Genomic DNA, 21,443 nt, shown 5'->3' on the forward strand with positions numbered 1-21,443 from the left:
CAGACATCACCTTAACCAAGTGACTAAAGATCACCAATAAGACAAAATGACATCATGTGCCTTCTGATGTTAAGTACTGAGAATGAGCCAACATCACTTATGTAGTATCCTTGACAAAAATGAATAACTCAAATCTAATCAGAGGCTGACAATAAGACAAAACCAAATTGAAGGACAAGCTATGCACCAACTGCCTTCAATCTTCAAAAATGTAAATATCATAAAAGACTAAGAAAGGCTGACAAACTTTTTATGATGAAAGGAGACAAAAGAGGACAAAGAAATGCAACATATGAAACTGGACTGGATCCTAGATTGGAAAAAAAATTGTTACAAAGGATATTTATTAGGATAGTTGGCAAAATTTGAATATTGACTATACGTCAGAGAATAGAATTGCATCAATGTTAAATTCCTGAATTTGATCATTTTACCTTGGTTATATAAAAGGATATACTTAGAGATATATTCTATAGAATCATGATGTATGCAACTTACTCTCAGATTGTCCAACAGCATGAGGAGCCTAGAATCCTGGCTCTTCAGAGCCTTCCTAGACTACCAATCTATCTATTGCAAGTTGAGGAAATTGAAGATATATATATATATATATATATATATATATTTTGTGTAATTTATTGTATTTATTTATTTTTGGTTGCGATGGGTCTTCATTGCTGCATGCAGGCTTTCTCTAGTTGTGGCAAGCAGGGTCTACTTTTCATTGCGGTGCACGGGCTTCTCTTTGTGGTGGTTTCTCTTGTTGCGGAGCATGGGCTCTAGGTCAGCAGGCTGCAGTAGTTGTGGCACGTGGGCTCAGTAGTTGTGGCACATGGGCTTAGTTGCTCTGCAGCATGTGGGATCTTCCCGGACCAGGGCTCGAACCCATGTCCCCTGCATTAGCAGGTGGATTCTTAACCACTATGCCACCAGCGAAGTCTGAAGATATATTTTTTAAAAGAAACAGTCTTTACATAACTAGGGGGAAATTGTGTGATTTATGTAAATTTGTGTAGCTTTAGAAAATTCCACAATTAGTCATTCAGTGAATTGACCTAGAACCTTTGGTTGACAGGACCCCTGCCCTGCCCAGAGAAGACAAGGCCTAATAAGGAGTGGGCTAGAGGTCCAACCTCTGAGCCCAGGAAGAATTCCCCTTCAAGCTCCCCTGTCTATCCAAGCAGGTTACCTGCTAGTCAGAGAAAACTGAGGGCCAGGGACCTGGAGACTAGTAATGCCTCCAGCTATGCCTGCTATCCTGCGTGTCATGTCCTCGGCTGTAACACTGTACTGTGTAGCACAGTGTCTTGCCCAGAGTAGGGACTCAAACTCTGTTTCAATACATGAATGAGTGAATCCTGAGATTAAAAGGCAGAAGACTAGAACAGCTATAAACACTTAAAACAAAAGAAAAGGGCAACATAAAAGAGAAAGAGGAAGCTGTAGCAAGGTGGCAAGAAAAGCTACCACAGCAGAAAACAGTGGCAAAGGGGGTAATGAAAAGAATTGAGCAGAAAATAGAAGAAAAACTGTACTGTACATACAAGTAGCTTAAGGGAGTTAGGTATAATGATAGTAGTCATACCTAACACATACTATAACCACATATAATACAAATTATACCTAGCTCCCTTATTAGTCCACTGTAATACAAATTACATCAACATACGAATTCTAAAAATACTCTTCTGAAAAGCATAAGAGCTGATACCAAAATCAGGCACAGACATTACAAGAAAAGGAAATCACACATCAATATCACTCATGAAAAAAGAAACAATATCCTTGACAAAATATTAGCAAACCAAATCCAATAATATATAAAAAGGATAATATACCATGACCAAGTAGGTTTATCCTAGAAATGCAAGGGTGGTTCAACATTTGAAAACCAGCCAGTATAATTTACCATATTAATAAATTTAAAAAGAAAAACCATTTGGTCATCTCAGATGCAGAAAAAGCATTAGATAAAATTCAACATTCACTCATAACTAAAACTCTCCGCAAACCAGTAGAAGGGAACTTCCTCAACCTGATAAAGGGCATCAACAAAAAAATCTAACATCATACTTAATGGTGAAAGACTGAATGCTTTCCCCCTGGGGTTGCGAACTAGTCAAAGATGTCCACTTTCACCATTCCTGTTTAACATGGTACTGGAGTCCCCAGTCAGTGTAATAAGGCAAGAAAAATAATACAAGGCATACAGATTTGAAACAATTATGCTGAGTGAAACAATCCAGATACAAAAAAGAGTATATACTGTATGATTCCATTTATATAAAATTCTAAAAAATGCAAATTAATCTATAGTGACAGAAAACATCAGTGGTTGCTTACTTAGGTTGAGGTTGGGGGGAGGAATTACACAGGAGCACAGGAAAACTTTTGGGGATGATAATATTTATTATCCTGATTATGGCGGTATTTTCACAGGTATATATTTCACACCTGTATAAACTGCACACTTTAAGTATGTGTCTTTTATTGTCTGTCATTTATACCTCAATAAAGCTGAAAAAAGGGGGGGACTTAAAAGATATATCAAACTAATCAAGTTAAGGGTTAAATATATGAGTTGTGCTTACCTTTGAAGAGAATATAGATCTCTATGCACACTGTGAAAAGAGAGCTGGAACACGTTAATAGAAAAGTATGGTGTTGTTGCCAACATTTAGCAAATGTTGCCAGATTTAGCAAATAAAATCTGCTTGCCAGATTTAGCAAATAAAAATATAAGACTCCAGTTAAATTTTACTTTCAGATAAACAACGAATAATTGTTTAGTATAAATACATCCTAAATATTGCATGTGGGGCTTCCCTGGTGGCGCAGTGGTTGAGAGTCTGCCTGCCGATGCAGGGGACACGGGTTCGTGCCCCGGTCCAGGAAGATCCCACATGCCGCGGAGCGGCTGGGCCCGTGAGCCATGGCTGCTGAGCCTGCGCATCCGGAGCCTGTGCTCCACAGCAGGAGAGGCCACAACAGTGAGAGGCCCGCATACTGCGCAAAAAAAAAAAAAAAATTACATGCGATATTCTGTGGCAAAAAAAAAAAAAAATTCCTGTTTATCTGAAACCTGGGACAAAACTTATACTAAACAATTGTTCATTGTTTATCTGAAATTCATATTTAACTGGTCCTGTATTTTATCTGGCAATCCTAGATGTTGTCTGATCTACATTGTATGAAATCAAGCCTCCAGAAAGGGCAGCTGCTTGAATTCTATGTTTATTTTGACTTAGACGAAGCTGATGAATTGAAGACAAAGGCTGTCCACTCAGTGTCCAGCACAGTACCTTATTCACAGTACACGCTCAGAAAACGTTTTTTGCTTTGTAGGCTATGTGAAGATAGGGACAGCATCCATCTTGCTCACCATTTTATCCCCAGGGCCTATTACAATGCCTGGTGCTCAATGAATATAGGATTAAATGAATAGCTGCCTCTCGTGCCCCGGAAAATTGCAGGGTTGACCTTTTAACTCCAGCCCTGTAGCTGACTGGTCAACTTCTTGGACAAGCCCCAGTTCTGATTTCTTGGCTTTTCTCCCTCTTCACTGTTGCTGTGTGTCTCAGGTTGCTCTTTTGCTTTGTATTGTTTTGTGTGTGGCTGACCTATCCTTAACTCCAGTGCCTCTTGTTTTCTTGTTTTTCCCTTTGGAATCAGAGTGCTCTTAGACTCTGAGACCCTCAGCCCTTGGAGAAATCTGAAAGTCTGAAATACAACAGCTAGGATTGTTTCATGAAACCTTGGAGCATGTTCCCTCTAGAGCTAAGGAGATTTGGTATGGGGCTTCAGTTTTGGGGAGAAGACCAGGATAAAAGGGAATTTTTATAAATTGATGTGGGAAGGATTTTGCACATTTGGGATTTTTATTATCTGTCCTATACTGCCTGAAGTATAAAATGTATCCAAACTCTAAATGCATTAATTTTCTTCCATAAAATTAAGAACTTAATCCAATGTTCCTCCCTGTAGTTTGCTCCTTCAAATAAGTAGAGATTGCAGAAGTTATTTCTAGTGAGAGAAGGATAGTATGTAGAGAAATGTCTTGTGCTTAGAAGATTTTAGAACTGTAAGGAATCTTAGAAATAATTAAGTGTAATATATATTTAGTATAACTACTTCTTGTTTTGAAAATGATTATGAGGCCCAGACACTCTCCCAAGTTCACAAGGTGAATGACTGAAGTGAGTGAAACCACTCACTCAATAAAACCTAGGTCTCTCTTGTACTTCTCTACAATCCAGTTCCCTCGTTCTTAGCAGTTGGGAAAGGGGGGCAGCTGCAGAGTGGAACAGTAATAAAATCAAGCACTTTGTGCTAAGAGCATGCATGATACTCTCCTTGACATGCTGAATATTGTTCATGGGTCTTTTTGAGTCCAAAACTTCCTCCACCATTTAAGTTTCTTGCATCCCTTCATAGGTGCCTCTTCAGCTGATTCACTCTTCTCATATGGTTGTATTTTTGTCTTGGGGAAAAAAATAAAGTATAGGCTATTGTGGGTTTGAGATACTTTAGGTCACTAGTTCGTTTCTATGCAAAGAGAAATTTTAGGAAGTGCAGAGGGGGAAGGTGGCAGAGATTTCTAAATGAACAGAATACCTGCCCCTAATTTTTTCTTAGATGCAAATGTCTTAGTTTAAGCTGCTATGAGGATAATATAACCTAAATGCTTCCACACAAGCGCAGTTATCTGGAGCAGAAGGAGGTCAGAAAGAGAGAATATCAGGTTTTGTTAACAGGAAAAAAAAGTTACTATGCAGGAATTCATCAAATATTAATAAGTTTTCCCATAGGGATGATTAGAAAGAAAATGAATCCCCTTATCAATTCCCAACGCAAGTGAATTAGAGAAAAATGCAGCCAAATAAGCAGAGGTACTTACCGCTCTCCCGAGGGAAGGTGATGTCTTAATAAGGTACCGTGCAAAATGTTTTGAGAGCGCCGGCTGAGAAGTGGTACAGATACGGGAAACGTTAACATTTACTTTTATTAGTATGCTGACGCAAGAAGTATCAGTGCAGCCTCTGCTTTGCGTCCGGACGTGTCGCTCCGCGTGCTGGCGATGAAGAGGGGAGCTGGGGCGCAGATTCTGCAGTCCACGCTCGCAGCCTCTGGGGCTGCGCTGCAGTGGGGTGTGAAATGTTCGTGTGTACCAAAGCTTAGGGGGCCTTTCTGGAGCAGGAGGGACTCGAAGGGCACGGAGGAACATGATCTCATTTAAGGCATGTGATTCTGAGGTGTTCAGGGTCCAGCATAATTTGGGCGGAAAGGCTAACTGCTAAAACAGCAGCCCCTCGAGAGCGGCCAGAGCAGCGGGTGCAATGTTTCCTCCGGTCCGGCAAGAGGCGCTAGGGGCGAGTCCGGGGCCTGGGGCCACTCTCGCCAGCCGCTCGTCTCTTGGTTCCTCCCCCAGCCCTCCGCCGCGGGTGGGAGAGGACGCAGCCAGCACGCGTGCGCGCTCCGTCGGTGCGGCTAGTCTGCGTGCGTGAGTGGGAGGTGGCAGGCCTCAGCCCCTGGCCTTCTTCGCTGACTGTTCCAGCGCGACGTTTCCAGCTATGAACCGGTTTGGTACCCGGTTAATGGGAGCCACCGCGACACCGCCGCCGCCGCCGAAAGCCCGCAGCAATGAAAACCTGGACAAAATTGATATGTCTTTGGGTGAGGAGCCGAGTCGCACCGAGTTGGAGTGGGAGGAGGTGTGGGTGGAACCAAGTACCGCGGTTTGTGGGGGAAGGGGCGGTTGGCCGCAGTTGTCGATGGAGTTTTCTTACGGGTGGGCGGAACCAAGTGGGGGCCGGTGGGGACGGGGGGAGCGCTTTCTGGAGTCAGGATCGAGCCCGAGGGCCTCGGGCGTCTCCTCGGCGGGGCTGTGTCTGAGGGGACGGGGGGCGCTTCGGGCCGGGAGGTTGGGAAGGCAGAGGAGTGCGGATCCTGTTTCCGCACCCCCCCAAAGGGTAGCCACTGCTCGCGGGTGACCCCGGCTCTTTGTGAGGAAAACTCCGCGGGTTTCACCTCAGGCTTGTGCGCGGTGGGCGTTATCGTGGGGCGAGGGCGAGGGTCGGACGGAGCCGTCCTTTCTGAGGAAGCTCTTTGAGAGCCCGGCGGGTTCGGTTAAATCCGTGGTTCCCGAGAAGGGCTGGTTGGGCGTTTTATGCGCCCGGGCCTGCGCCTGGCGCCGCACAGAAGCGTCAAGACGCCCCGAGAGTTGGCCGTTTCTGACGGGCTCCAGACGGCCGGGCCACCGCGGGGCCGGGGCGCTTGACAGAAAGAAAAGATAGTTAGGAAGGACTTCGTGGGATGGTGGTGTATTAGGCGGTGCCTAGAAAAGCACAGTCTCCTCATCGAGTCCTTCAAGCTAGCAAATTAGAGAAAAACGAAGCGAAAACCGAAGGAGGGTTTGATGGGAAGCCAAGTAAAGCATAGGATCTAAAAGAGTGGGGTGGTTTGGTGACGATTAGGTAAAAAGCAGGGAGATTGGCGATTCAATTAAAAATTCAGACCTAACACCACTGAGGGACTAGTCTCTGTTTGGCTTGGTTGGTTTAAAAGTAATTCCGTTTTTGTCGGGATTCAGGTTTTGGTATTAAATGTGGTTAGCTCTGCCTCAGGCCTACAATTTTTCGGATATTTGAAAAGTACCCGACTAGGGGATACAGAGGTGTAACTTTTCCGAGGACGATATTTTTCTTTTTTGTTGTGGTTTTTCTGCAAAGTTCGTAGTCAAAAGTCAAGACCTCTTGGTTTCTGTGTTTGTCTTAAGTTAGAACCCAAGGTGTGAATTAAGCAAATCATCAGAAATCATAGGTTTGGCCTCAAGTCTTGCCTACTACTGCTAGTCAGTAGTGACCTCTAAAGAAATGAGAAATGAGAAATCTTTTGAATTAAAGCCAAGAAAAAATATAATAATGAATATTTATTGAGTGCTTACTACTTGCCAAGCACTGGACTAAGCATTTTATATGTGTTAAATTATCCCGATAATAACCCTATGAGGTACTTACTCCTAATGATAATGAGCATGCATGGAATCCTGAATCCCAGACTGTCTCAGTTCAAATCCTGCTTCAGACACTTATTAGCCATTTGATCTTGGGCAAATTGCTTCTCAGTGCCTCATCTGTAAAAAGGTGAGATATTACGTCAGAGCGTTGCTGTAAGTATTAAATAAGTCAATAAGCAAATGTAAACTGCTCAGAACAGTACCTGGTACACAGTAAGCACCATATTTACATATATACACACACAGACTGTATAAGCCGTTGTTGTTATTCCCATTTTACAAAACCTGAGGCATAGAGAAATTAAGTAACTTGCCCACAGTCATACAGCAAGTAAGTGATGGAGTCAGGATTTCAGTCTGGTTCTAGAGCACCAAGCTCTAGATGTAGGAAGTGTTAACCATGTAGTGTCATAAGCATTACATTTCTTAAGTTTCTAAGATTTTGTATGTATTTTGTTCAGTGATTAGGATGTTCAAATGAAGAAAACTGAGGGATAATTCTCTTTGAAGATAGAAGTGAAGTGCAGCGGATAGCTAAAAGAGATTGGTCTCTCTTCTCCCTTAAGAACATACAGCATTCTGTCAGGTGCCCTTTTTTTTTTAGGTGCTTTGTTTTGTTTTAGTGAGAATTTTACAGAGATGTGATGAAGAGAGAGGTATTTTAAGCAATTATTATGCTTTGTGAATATCCCATTTTATCCAGTGTGCATAGGTTGTAGAATCTAATTTTTTGTTTTGTTTTTAATTGTGACTCTATCAGGTTTATGTGAATATTCATATGGAATTATCTACCAAGGTTACCAATAGCTGGCCTCATTGTGGCTCAATTTCTTAATTTAAAAAAAAGAAATTTCTTTCTTTCTTTCTTTGGCTGTGCCAGGTCTTAGTTGTGGCACACGGGGTCTTCGTTGCTGTGTGCCAGATCTTTAGTTGCAGCATGCGGGGATCCTTTAGTTGCGGCATGCGGGCTCTTAGTTGCAGCGTGAGGGATCTAGTTCCCTGACCAAGGATGGAGCCTGGGTTCCCTGCCTTGGGAACACAGAGTCTTAACCGCTGGACCACCAGGGAAGTCCCTCAGTATCTTAGTTTGAAAATGGGTATTATAATAGTTATTTCATAGAATTATTGTGAGAATTGAATGAATACATGTTTTCAGAACAATCCTATTAGTACTCAGTTACTACTATTACTGTTATTGTTATCACGTGTATACCCCTAGTTTTTTATAAAAGTAGCTCATAGTGGATTTTTTTTTTTATTTCTGATGCCTACCTACCCTGTCTACTCCTTGATTAGGAGAAAGCCATTATCTTCTTTTAGATTGGAAGAATCCTCTCTGTCATGGTAGCTCCTTTTAACTTGAGGATTTAGATAATAAAATGTTTAAATAGAAAACATAATATTATGTTTGATATGCTTTTCTACTTTTAATTTTTAGTTATGTTTATACTCTATAATGCTCTGTTTTTAAATCAGCCTGGTTAGTCAAAATTATACTCTGCCTTTTTTTATTTTGTGGTTCCCCAGACCAAGTTCATTTTTTGGGGGTACTCTAATGGCTCTGAGATCTCAGACTTCTGGTGAAGAATAAGTAGCACCCTGTTAGAGGAAAGTAGTGTTTTGAAAGTGGTGTCTAACTATTCCCTTTCTGCTTACTGAGAATTTAACATGTTCATGGCTCTGATATTTGTGAAATCTTTGTATTTTGTAAAAAACTGTTCTTGAGTGTCTTTGATGAACTTTTTTGTAGCTGAATGATGGATCTCAAGATAACAAACTACTTTGAAGGGATTTGAATTATTTTCTATGAATATTTAAATGTCGTTTAGAGTCTTAAAGATTAGAGATTGGTGCACCTCAACGAAGAGTAGCCCCCACTTGCAGCAACTAGAAAAAGCCCACAAGCAGCAACGAAGACCCACTGCAGACATAAATAAATAAATAAATAAATTTTTTAAAAGATTAGAGATTAGTGAGGTAGAGTAGTAATATATAAGAAAGGATCCCTGTAATCTATATTTCCTTCTTTGACTTCAGAAAAGACTAGTTATATTGATATAGTTGTTAGATTATTTGTATTTAGAGTAGTTTGGAAAAAAAAACAACTGAGGTTAGTTTTGTTAATTTTATTAAGAAGTTGTTGATGTTCAATTTATTTGGTTTACTGTATTTTCAGTCAGCAAAATTAATATTGGAGTTGGAACTTTGGAGAAAGTGTTTGGATATTCTTAAATGAGTATTTTTTGTCTTCTAGTAATCTCCTTTAAACAGATGTAAATAGGGATCTGGAGTACATTTAGTTTTCTGATCTTGACATTGTTCTGTTGTGGTATTAGAGCAATGTGATGTTTGTGAATTACCTTGGGACAGTCTGGAAGTGTTTTGGGAAATAATAAGACTTAGAACAGTGTAGAGGGAATTCCCTGGTGGTCCAGTGGTTAGGACTCCACGCTTCCACTGCAGAGGGCATGGGTTTGATCCCTGGTCATCGGGGAACTAAGATCCTACAATCCTGCGTGCCGTGCAGCACGGCCAAAAAAAGGGAGAGAGAGAGAGAGAACAGTGTAGAAAGAAAATTAAGGTAACCCTGAATTGCTTTGCTAAATGAGCAAAGAACCAACAGTATTTTCTTTTTGTACTATACCTTTATTATGGTACTTGTTTAATTTTTTGTTTACTATTTACATGACTGTTTCCACCATTAATTTTAAACTTACTGAGAATAGAGATCATATTTTACTTTTGTTTGTTTCTGTTACAGCACAGCCTACCACATATATTCACTGCACATAGTATATACTCAATAAATATTTGCTGAATTTAGGTGAACTTAGAAATTTAGTCTTTGAATGATTTATTTTTTGACTGCCAATGGTTTTATTGAAAGGTGGTCATCTTTAAAAACTGGAGACTTCTGTGATTATGGAAAGTAAGTATGAGTAATTTTTGTAAACAGGTTTTTGCTCATTTATATTTATTAGGGAAAGAAATACTATGAATAACAGAAATCTTCATTAGTTGGTAGCTCTGCTTTGGGCTATTGACTTCAACTTTTCCTACAAAACCATTGTTCATTGCTCCAAATATATTGGCTGATTTGAGCTTTTATGTTCATATCATTATTATCCACTTATCAAAGTGCTTTCAAAGTAGAAAAGAAGTTAGGGACATAGGAAATCTTATCAACTAGAAAATGAGACTGAGTAATTGAGTCATTACGTTAAAATGAAGGTAATCATCACATTTCGTCTATCACAGATGATATCATCAAATTGAATCGAAAGGAAGGAAAGAAACAGAATTTCCCAAGACTAAATAGAAGACTCCAGCAAAGTGGTGCCCGGCAATTCAGGATGAGAGTAAGATGGGGAATTCAACAGAACTCTGGTAAGTTTTGCAAGTAAGCTTTAATAAAGAGCCGTTATTTGTGGGTTCATAGTATACTACCTTTGATACATACTTAAAGCGTGGAGGAAGTATATCAGTACCCTTTGTGATGTGTATTTTTCCTTCTCTCAGAGTTTTGTTTAATCTTACAATCTGGTAAAAATTCAGGTTTCCTTAAATAGGTGATAACACTATTTCTTAAAAACATTAAGTCATTTTAAAGTAACCTCAGTATATAAAGTCTTTATTATATTTAGGACTATAATAAAGGATCTTACATATCATGAAGTCTTAATCTCCTTCACAGTTAGAGTTTTGTCTGATGGATGACTATGTAACTCCAGCTTAAATATATTCAGTGAAAGAGCATACCACCTCACAACATAACTTATTCCATTATTGGAGACAGCACTGTTTACTAGAAAATTCTCTTAATTTGAATTAAATCATGCCTTCCTGTTAATTCTATAGAGTTATAGGAAACAGGTTTCTGTATGAAAACCTTTTATAAATATGTGGAGACTACTATTCTGCATAGAAAATGACCTCTAGATTATTTATCTTATCATCCAGGACCTTTAGGATTTGTTAAATCCTCCAGAGGTAACACAGAATTGAATGGTTTAGATATGGTCTAATGATCTTGGAACTCTACATATACAGTTATTTTTGGTAATCTGGAAGGTTATTTATTTATAACATTTTGTTCCAAAATAGACTTAACGCAGTAACTGAATACTATTAATTATATGTGACTCATTAACTTTTTTAGCAGTTACATCAGCATTTAATTAATTAATTAATTAATTTTTTTTTTTTGCGGTACGCGGGCCTCTCACTGTTGTGGCCTCTCTTGTTGCGGAGCGCAGGCTCCGGACGTGCAGGCTCAGCAGCCATGGTTTACGGGCCTAGCCGCTCCGCGGCATGTGGGATCTTCCCGGACTGGGGCACGAACCCATGTCCCCTGCATCAGCAGGTGGACTCTCAACCACTGCGCCACCAGGGAAGCCCACATCAGCATTTTAGAATAAACATTTGTTCAGATTTTTTAAACTCTAGATCTTTTTTACACATGTGAAAAAATGTTTGATAAACTAATTCCTAAGTTGATTTTTATCCTATATGTTAAAAACCATAGAAAATAATCTCCAATAGGTTGAACATAATTAATCCTATGTTTAACAGCTAATATACCAACATATCCTTAACATATGCCTGTAACTAAGATTAGACCCTGCAGAAGAATTTATTCTTCCCTAGTAATTCCTGGGATAGCTGAACCCAAGTAAGTAAATCTTGTAATAGGTATTTAGCTATAGAAAATTAATATTTAATTCCAGTGATTTATATTTAAAGGTTTCTTATGTTACTCAACCTACCATATTTTATATATGATTTGTTTTAAAATAATTTCAGAGTTCATAGAAGCCAGAAATATATTTATTTATGCTAATCGTTTGTTAAATACCTGATAAATGCTCTGAACTGACCAGGTTGTCAGGGTATGTAAAGATGCACTCTTTTATTTCAAGGAATTTCTAGTAACAGAGATAAGGTAGAAAACATAGAGTTAAGACATATCATAAGAGAAATTCTGATTGTACTACAGGATTTTAGGTAGGGATTTTGTCCTAAGAAAATTAGTGGTGATTTAATGGATAAGGTGAAATAGGATCTGATTCATGAAGGATCAGAAAAGCTTTCCTTTTACAGGAGTTATAATCTGAGCCTTGAGTTAAAGGATACCCAGTGGCAGCTTAGGATTTTCTAAGATTGAAATTGCGCTTGTATGTTCTCCACTTACATGTGTCAGGGCCTAAAATAGAACAGCTGCTGCTGTCACTGAATGTTCAGAGAGGTATGGGATTTTCTTAAGCTCTAATTGGTTTGTAAAAGTTAAGATTTCCACGTTATAATGTCAGTGAGGATGTTAGCTTGAGGTAAGGGAATAAGTAGCACAGAGAGCCCTTAGCAAATACTCAATATTTATTTATTTATTTATTTTAAAATTATTTATTTATTTATTTGGCTGCACCGGTTCTTAGTTGCGGCCCGCAGGATCTTCTTTGCCATGTGCAGGATCTTTAGTCGTGGCATGCGGGCTTGTACTTGTGGCATGCAAGATCTAGTTTCCCTGACCAGGAGTCGAATCCGGGCCCCCTGCATTGGGAGTGTAGAACTTTAACTGCTGGACCACCAGAGGAGTCCCTCAATAATTTATTTTTGACGGCTGAACAGACAAGTGAATAAAGTCTTCCTAATTCTGTACCTGAAATATAATTTAGTCATTCAATACATACTTGTACAAACAACCTAAATGTCTTTCAGGGATGGAATACTATACAACAGCAGTTCTCAAAGTCCAGAGATCCTGGGGAATCCCCAAGACTCAAGGGGTTCACATGGTCAAAACTATTTCTATAATACTAAGACATTGTGTTTTCAGTCTTATTCTCTCATAAATGTACAGTGGACTTTCCAAAGTCTACATGACATGTGATAAATAAAACATATTGGAAGCAGAAGCAGAAATGCGAATCTAGCTATCTCCTATTAAGCCACACACTAAAGAGATTTGCAAAAATGCAAATCAATGCTACTCTTCCTATTAGATATTTTTGTTTGTTTAGGAATACAGTAATTATTTTTCATTAAAAATGTTATTTGCCCTACATGTTGTGAGTTTATTGTTGTTTTAATAAAATAACAAATAGTTTTTAAATGTCTTAGTTTTCATTTGTAGTGTGGTAAATAGCAGTAAACATAAACCCTATATATCAGAAATACCAGAAACAAAAACTCTTTGGGGTCCTCAATAATTTTTAAGAGTATAAAGAGGTCCTGAGACCAAAAAGTTTGAGGATGCTATTTCTTTTAGAGGTAGAGGAGACAGAGAAATAGTTGTATGCTTCTTTAAAAGGAGCCAGTAATATGATTGCATACACTCTGTGATATGATATTTCCCAGAAAATCCCTCAAACCTTCGTGTAAGTGATCAGACTACAGAAATTATTTAGGCAGCTTGATGTGTGTGTGAAAGAAATTCATGAAGGGATTGGGCTAACGATTCAAAGGAAAGATGAAAATTCATGTGTCTAGTTTTAGTTGTTCTCAACATTGGTTGCATCTGTGGAGCTTTATAAATTAGACTGATGCTCTGGCTGCACTCCATTGCTACTGAACCAGAATCTGCAGAAGTAGGGCCTGGGTTTGTTTGGTTTTTTTTTCTTTTAAGCTCCATATGTCCTTCTCATACATGGCTAGTAGTGTTAAACTGCTGCTCTGGTGGAGCTGAAAATGTGAAAGGACCTTCATAGAGGTAGTAGTTGAAGTAATGAGAATGAAGGTACTCTAGAAAGACGAGAACTTTCTAAAGGGGCTGATTGGATGAAAACCAAGAAAAGACTATTGCATGAAACATGACAGTGACAGCGTGAAAAATACAACCATTGCTAAAACTGAGATAGAGCTAGTGAAGTTTGTTCAAAGATAGAAAAGGAGGAAGGAGGAAGGGATGATCTAGGCTTGTTAGAAGGTAGAGGATAAGAAGCCACTGGAAGGAAAGAAAGAAAAGATGGTAGAACAGGGCTTCCCTGGTGGCGCAGTGGTTGAGAGTCTGCCTGCCGATGCAGGGGACATGGGTTCGTGCCCCGGTGCAGGAAGATCCCACATGCCGCGGAGTGGCTGGGCCCGTGAGCCATGGCCGCTGAGCCTGCGCGTCCGGAGCCTGTGCTCCGCGATGGGAGAGACCACAACAGTGAGAGGCCCGCGTACCGCAAAAAAAAAAAAAAAAGATGGTAGAACGGGTGATGAGTATGGGAACAATGACTATAACAGTCAGAAATAGAAGGCACCCAGGAATAGAATTCTATCCCATACTTGTCTCCTTTTATTCTTGTTTTTTTTTTTAAATTTTATTGAAGTATAGTTGGTTTACAAGGCTGTGTTAATTGCTTCTGTACAGCAAAGTGACTCAGTTATAGATGGATAAATTCTTTTTCATATTCTTTCCATTATGGTTTATTATAGGATATTGAATATAGTTCCCTGTGCCATACAGTAGGACCTTGTTGTTTATCCATCCTATATATATACTAGTTTGTATCTGCTAATCCCAAACTCCCAATCCTTCCCTCTCCCTCCCCTTTTATTCTTGTTAATGAGATTTTCTCATGAGTCTTTTTCGTCTACGCCTCAAACTTTGGTATAATAATGGACTCCTCCTCTCTTTAAACTTTCTCTTTGTTCTACTAATTCATTCATTCTTTTGGAATACGTTCAAATTTCTTTGCTCCTTTCCCAGTCCCTTATCATGTTGTGTTTGAGTGTTGCGATAGCATCTGAAATGGTTTCACTGCCTTCTCTCTCTTTCTTCCATTCAGTATAACATACTGCTTCTAGACTGTTATAATCTGATCATGAATTCAGCGAGCCCCCCCTCAGTTCCCTTTCAAGTATAGTCTTTTTTTTTTCATCTTTATTGGCATATAATTGGTTTACAATGGTGTGTTAGTTTCTGCTTTATAACAAAGTGAATCAGCTATGCATATACATATATCCCCATATCTCTTCCCTCTTGCATCTCCCTCCCTCACACACTCCCTATCCCACCCCTCTAGGTGATCACAAAGCACCAAGCTGATCCTCCTGTGCTATGCGGCTGCTTCCCACTAGCTATCGGTTTTACATTTGGTAGTGTATATATGTCCATGCCACTCTCTCACTTTGTCCCAGCTTAACCTTCCCCCTCCCCGTGACCTCAAGTCCATTCTCTAGTAGGTCTGCTTCTTTATTCCCATCCTGCCCCTAGGTTCTTCATGACCATTTTTTTTAGATTCCATATATATGTGTTAGCATACAGTATTTGTTTTCTTCTTTCTGACTTACTTCACTCTGTATGACAGACTCTAGGTCCATCCACCTCACTACAAATAACTCAGTTTCTTTTTATGGCTGAGTAATATTCCATTGTATATATGTGCCATATCTTCTTTATCCATTCATCTGTCGATGGACATTTAGGTTTCTTCTATGTCCTGGCTATTGTAAATAGAGCTGCAGTGAACATTTTGGTACATGACTCTTTTTGAATTATGGTTTTCTCAGAGTATATGCCCAGTAGTGGGATTGCTGGATCGTATGGTAGTTCTATTTTTAGTTTTTTAAGGAACCTTCATACTGTTCTCCATAGTGGCTGTATCAATTTACATTCCCACCAACAGTGCAAGAGGGTTCCCTTTTCTCCACACCCTCTCCAGCATTTACTGTTTGTAGATTTTTTGATGATGGCGATTCTGACTGGTGTGAGGTGATACCTCATTGTAGTTTTCCATTCACTTCTTATCCTTTTCTCTAGACTGTCTCTCAAATCACTGTGGTTGCCCATGTCTTTGTACTTGTCACTTTATGCCTCTCTCCCTATTCACATCTTGCCTGTTTTGTAATACCTAGCTCAGAGCCTGCTTTTTCTGTCATAGCTGTGTTTTTCTCTTTGGAAATGTACCATAGATTATATTCTACCTTTTATTATTCTTTAATTTTTATATATAACAGTTTGGAAAATGCTCAATTTTTCGAGCCACAGACTTGCACTTAGATCATGGCTCTGCCATTTTCTAACTGTGCCCTCTGGGTAGTCACTGTTCTTCGCCTCACTTTGCTCACTTGCAAAATTGAGATGTTAGCGTCAATTTCATCAAGTGCTCATTTAAATTAAGGTACTCAGAACAGTGCCCAGCACAGTGGTAGCTGCTTCATTATTTAATACAAATAAAAATAGCAAGTAGTTGTAGATTTAATTTGAATATACAGGTTTCCCCAACATGCTTAATCTTTGTTTGGTTGCAATTCTAGAAGGGAATCACACATAGAACAGCAATAATTTGATCCTAATATTTAATTTTATTGCTTTTTTGCTTTATTGCTTTTTTGCTGATTATAAAAGTAATAAAATCAGCACCTTTAGTACTGAGGCAGAGCACCCAAAAAGGGAACAAATCTACAAGAACTCCTTACCACACTGAGTTGCCGTGCTGGTGGAATTCGCTGGGAAGTGATCTATAGGGGTAATGCAGCTTTAATTCACTGGAGGATGAGCAGGGCCAGAATTAGAGTGATGCCTAGGACTAGATCTAGATAGATACCGAGGGCCTAATATTTAAGGTGTCACTCATTCTCAGATTTTATGCCCTAGGCGCCTCTCTTGCCTCACCATAGTCTCAGCTTTCAGGGGAGGGCTAATGAGTACCACTGGGTGTCCTATGCCACAGGAGCAAGCCTTGAGGTGCACACTGGAACTTAGAAGAAAAGCTCCTTCTTCTTCTAGAGTCCCTCCAGTGCCCTCTGCTGACAAAGCTTAACATCGTGCCAGCTGGTAAGAGATGTTCCAGTAACAGAAGTGGGACAGTAAAGAGTGAATTGAGAGCTGAAAGGCAATAAATTGGTAAATGGTTCAACCATCATAACATAACAGGTTTTTCTAACTGTCTAGTTGAATTCTGGTCTCAAAGTAGGTACACCATAAAAAAGCATTATGGAATTAGATAAATTCGACAGTGACATATACATGATTATGGCTTAAGAGATTCATCACACACAGTCCTGAGAAATCCTACAGTAAACTATTTTAACTTTGTTTAGTTTGACTATGAAACAGGTTGGTAGACCTGTTACCACATTGCAGGTGTATAGTATTATACAGGATTCCATTCTAAAGACATTCCCCCCCAAATTAGAATTAAGATAAGCATGCCCAATATCACAATTGTTACTTAGCATAGTTCTCTGGAATTTCTGGCCATTGCATTAAGAAGTAAAAGAATTTGAGGTATAATTATTGGAAGGAAGAAGGTAGTATCATTTGTGGGTAATATGATTGTCACTCAGAAATCCCAAGAAAATAATTTGAAAGACTATTAGAACTAATAAGTGAATTCAGTGGAATGGCTGATTAAAAGCTATTAATTAAAACCTCAGTAGCTTTCTGTAATCCCAGGAATGACAATATGAAGATTATTAATAGATAAGGGATCTTTTTTTGTGATTGACAACAAAGGTATAAAATACCTAGTAATAAGCTTAACAAGAAATGTGCAGGACCTATGGGAGGAAAAGCTTGAAACTTTACTGAGCCAATTTAGTGACAGAAGAAGACTTGAATAAGTGGAAAGATGTAACGTGTTCCTGAATATTGTAAAATGTCGATTCTTGATAAATTAATTATAAATTTAAAGTAATTCTTCTATCAAAGCATCAAAGGAAATTAGAACTTGACCCTAGAAAACTGGTTTATGAACATGATAGTTTGTGAGTGGAAGAATACAGATAGTCAGAAAACCCATGGAAAGTGTTCATTATTACTAGTAAACTACCAAATACAAGTTGTTTTTTTCAATCTCAAACGCTAAATGATAAAGATTAAAAAGAATAATATTTAAAGTTGTCAATGATACGGAAAAAGTGGCACCCTTATGTTCCTGGGAATATAAATAAATATAGTTATTCTGGAGGGGATTTTTTACAATATGAATCAAAATCCTTTAGAATTTGCTTTACTCTTTGATACAGCATTTTGATCTTTGGAAATTTATATATTGAGGAAATATCATGGATGTGTATAAAAATGTTATCTGTAGTGTTATTGCAATGTTATTTATAATAGTGTAACATTAGAAGTAACTAAAATGATTAGTATGAATATTAAAGACATAGGATTAATATTCACAATACAGTGTTAATGTAGCATACAAAGTAGTATATGGAGTAGTGAAATGTGGTTGCTGGAAGATTGACTCAGTCCATTTTCTGGGCACATGGTACTACAGAATTGTGAATTACCTCATGTGATAGTCTTTTGAGTTGCTTAAAGACAGTTGAAACTAAAAGTGTTAATTTGAGATGTATGTATACAAGTAAAAGACTAGAAAAATATAAAATGTTAGTAGTTGTTGTCTCTAAGTGGTGGGCTAATGGTGGTGGCTTTTATATTCTTATTTGTACTTTATATGTTTTTAAGATTTCTGTACTGAGCACGTTTACTTTTTCATAATTAGAAAATAAGTATTTAAATAGGTAAGATACATAATGGAAAAGCAAAGTCAGTAATATCATATGCCGCAGAGATTAAAATATATATCCATTGGAGTTTACTGCAGACTTTAGCAAAAGCAGTTTGAATATAATAAGACTGAAAACAAAGAAGCCAGATTGCAACATCGTAAGAAAATAGGAGATGAGATAGTGATTCCACTCTGGATCAGTGCCATCCAACAAATAAAATATGAGCCACATATTAATAATATATTTTATTTAACCCAGTACATCTAAAATATCATTCTAAAATATGATTAATATAAAATTATTAATGAAATATTATACATTCTTTTGTTACATCTCAATTCAGACTAGTCATATTTCAAGTACTCAATAACCACATGTGGTTAGTGGCTACCATGCTGCACAGGGAAAGTTGAGACTGTTCTGTTTGTTGAGAAAGTAATGCCAAAGAGAGGATAGCTGGGGGGAAATGTGAGAATCCTCTAGTCCTTTGCAGTCCATTACAGCAGCAGAACCCTTTCCAATAGCTTATTGCCTCTTTAAAAGTGAAATATTTTATGTAATTTTAAAGAAGTTATATAAATAGTAATATAATAATAATATAAGAAATATTATATGAATAATAATAAATGAAAAAAACTCTCATATCCTCCACCCTACTTAAGAAATAGAATATCCTGTGACCTGTGTGTCACTCAGTTGCAGTCTTAGATTGATTTTTTTTTTTTTCCTCCTCTCCTCCAGGTTTTGGTAAGAATAGTCTGAGCCGTAGAGGAAGAGTGATGCCTGGAAAGAGACGTCCTTATGGAGTTATCACTGGACTTGCAGCTAGGAAAGCAACTGGAATTCGAAAAGGAATTAGTCCTATGAATCGACCACCTCTAAGTGACAAGGTAGGATGATGGCTAATCCTGAGTCAGAAACTCTTTTCCTTACAAATGAGTCTGTATTCAAAACAGAAACAGACTCAACAGACATAGAAAACAAACTTACAGTTACCAAAGGGGATGGGGAGGGGGAAGGGATAAATTAGGAGTATGGGATTGACAGATACAAATTACTATACGTAAAATAGATAAGCAACAAGGATTTACTGTATTATCACAGGGAACTATATTCAGCATCTTATAATAACCTATAATGGAAAATAATCTGAAATATATATATATTTATGACTGAATCACTTTGCTCTACACCTGAAACGAACACAATATGTAAATCAACCATACTTCAATTAAAAAAAGAGAAAGAAACCCTTTTCCTTTATTCGTACTAATATTTCTGTGAATGAGCTTGAGAGAGCATTTTATTTGAATATTTTGGGTTTTTTTAATATAGTACTTTGGGGCTTATATAAAAAATTCAATAATTAAATAATAATTATTGTCATTCATGAAGAATACCTAAATTTCCACATTCTCAAATATAAGTTTTTTTAGAGGTTCTTGCCTTTCCCTGTGTGTGTGTGTGTGAAGTTTTTAACGGGATAGTGTGTGTCTGCAGTTTTTAACAGGTTATTGACGTATAATTTTATACTATAAAATTCATTTGTTTTAAGTGTACAATTCAGTGAATTTTAGAAAATTTATAGAGTTGAACAATCATCACAATAATTAATTTTAGAACATTTCTATCACTCTAAAAAGAAATCTCAAGTCCATTCACAGTCATACCCTGTGATATGCCCCAGGCAACCACTAATCTACTTGCTGTAGATATTTTATAAATTTGCCTTTCTGGCATATTTCATATACAGGCATACCTTGTTTTATTGTACTTCACTTTATTGTGCTTCACAGATACTGCGTCTTTTTACAAATTGAAGATTTTTGGCAACCCTGCACTGAGCAAGTCTGTTGGTGCCGTTGTTCCAACAGCATTTGCTCACTTTGTGTCTCTGTGTCACATTTTGGTAATTCTCGCAATATTTCAAACTCTTTCATCATTATATTTGTTATGGTGATCAGTGATCTTTGATGGTACTATTGCAAAAAGATCACAACTCGCTGAAGTCTGAGATGATGCGTAGCATTTTTAGCAATAAAGCATTTTTAGATTAAGGTATGTACGTTGTTTTTTTAGGCATAATGCTGTGGCACATTTAATAGACTACAGTATAGCATAAGTATAAATTTTTATATATAGTGGGAAACCAAAAATTCATGTGACTCACTTTATTGTGATATTTGCTTTATTGCAGTGGTCTGGAACCAAATCCCCAGTAACTCCGAGGTATGCCTGTAAATGGAATCATACAATAGTATGTAGGCTGGCATTTAGCCATAATACTTTTGAGGTTCATCATGTTGTAGCATGTCTCAGTACTTCATCTCTTTTTATTAGTGAATAATATTTCATTGTATGAATATTTTGTTTACCCATTCACCAGTTGATGGACAACATTTTGGTTTTTTCCACTTTTTTGGGTATTGTGAATATGTTGCTGTGAACATTGCCTGTAAGTCTGTATGGACACAGGTTTTCATTTCTCTTGGGTGGATACCTATCTCCCCTAGTTGATACTTTTAATTAGAGTTACAATTATTTACCCACCATAAATTAACTACTTTTCAAATCTTAACTGAATTTTTAATTACATCTCAATGAGTAATTTTTGAATTGGCTGTATAAAGCATTACTTAAAATAGTTTCACAAATGGTTTTTCTTTAACTTCTTATGTTTAGTAAGTCTGAGCCACCAAGGAATTTAATGTTCCACCCTGCTGTTTTTTAACCCCTTTTGTTTCTCTGATTATGAAAGTAATACATATTTTAATACAAAAATTCAGGACATTCATTTCTTAAATTGTCTTAAGTATCTGTATTCTGGTTAACCACAACTGTCTTCACCCCTTAACTTTTCAATTCTGCTATCACCAGCAGCTATTCTCTAAAACTTTATTACAGAACTTGCTCCAGTAAAAATTTTAAGTTACCACATGTGGTAGTCTTTTGAGTTGTTTAAAAATAGTGAAAATTGAAAGAG

At 37.9% G+C, this 21,443-nt stretch overlaps 1 protein-coding gene across 1 annotated transcript in view; it reads left to right on the top strand.

The window, feature by feature from the left end:
• Nucleotides 1–5,447: 5,447 nt before the first annotated feature.
• FYTTD1 (forty-two-three domain containing 1) overlaps nt 5,448–21,443 on the top strand; it is a 32,414-nt gene continuing 16,418 nt past the window's right edge. Inside the window, exons 1-3 of the mRNA XM_079923155.1 lie at nt 5,448–5,673; nt 10,274–10,402; nt 19,202–19,350. Of these exons, the coding sequence (XP_079779281.1) occupies nt 5,571–5,673; nt 10,274–10,402; nt 19,202–19,350 (381 nt within the window). The 5' untranslated portion in view covers nt 5,448–5,570. The remainder of the gene's footprint in view (nt 5,674–10,273; nt 10,403–19,201; nt 19,351–21,443) is intronic.

The sequence above is a fragment of the Stenella coeruleoalba genome (genome assembly GCF_951394435.1).
Source record: "Stenella coeruleoalba genome assembly, chromosome: 5".
Lineage (NCBI taxonomy): Eukaryota > Metazoa > Chordata > Mammalia > Artiodactyla > Delphinidae > Stenella > Stenella coeruleoalba.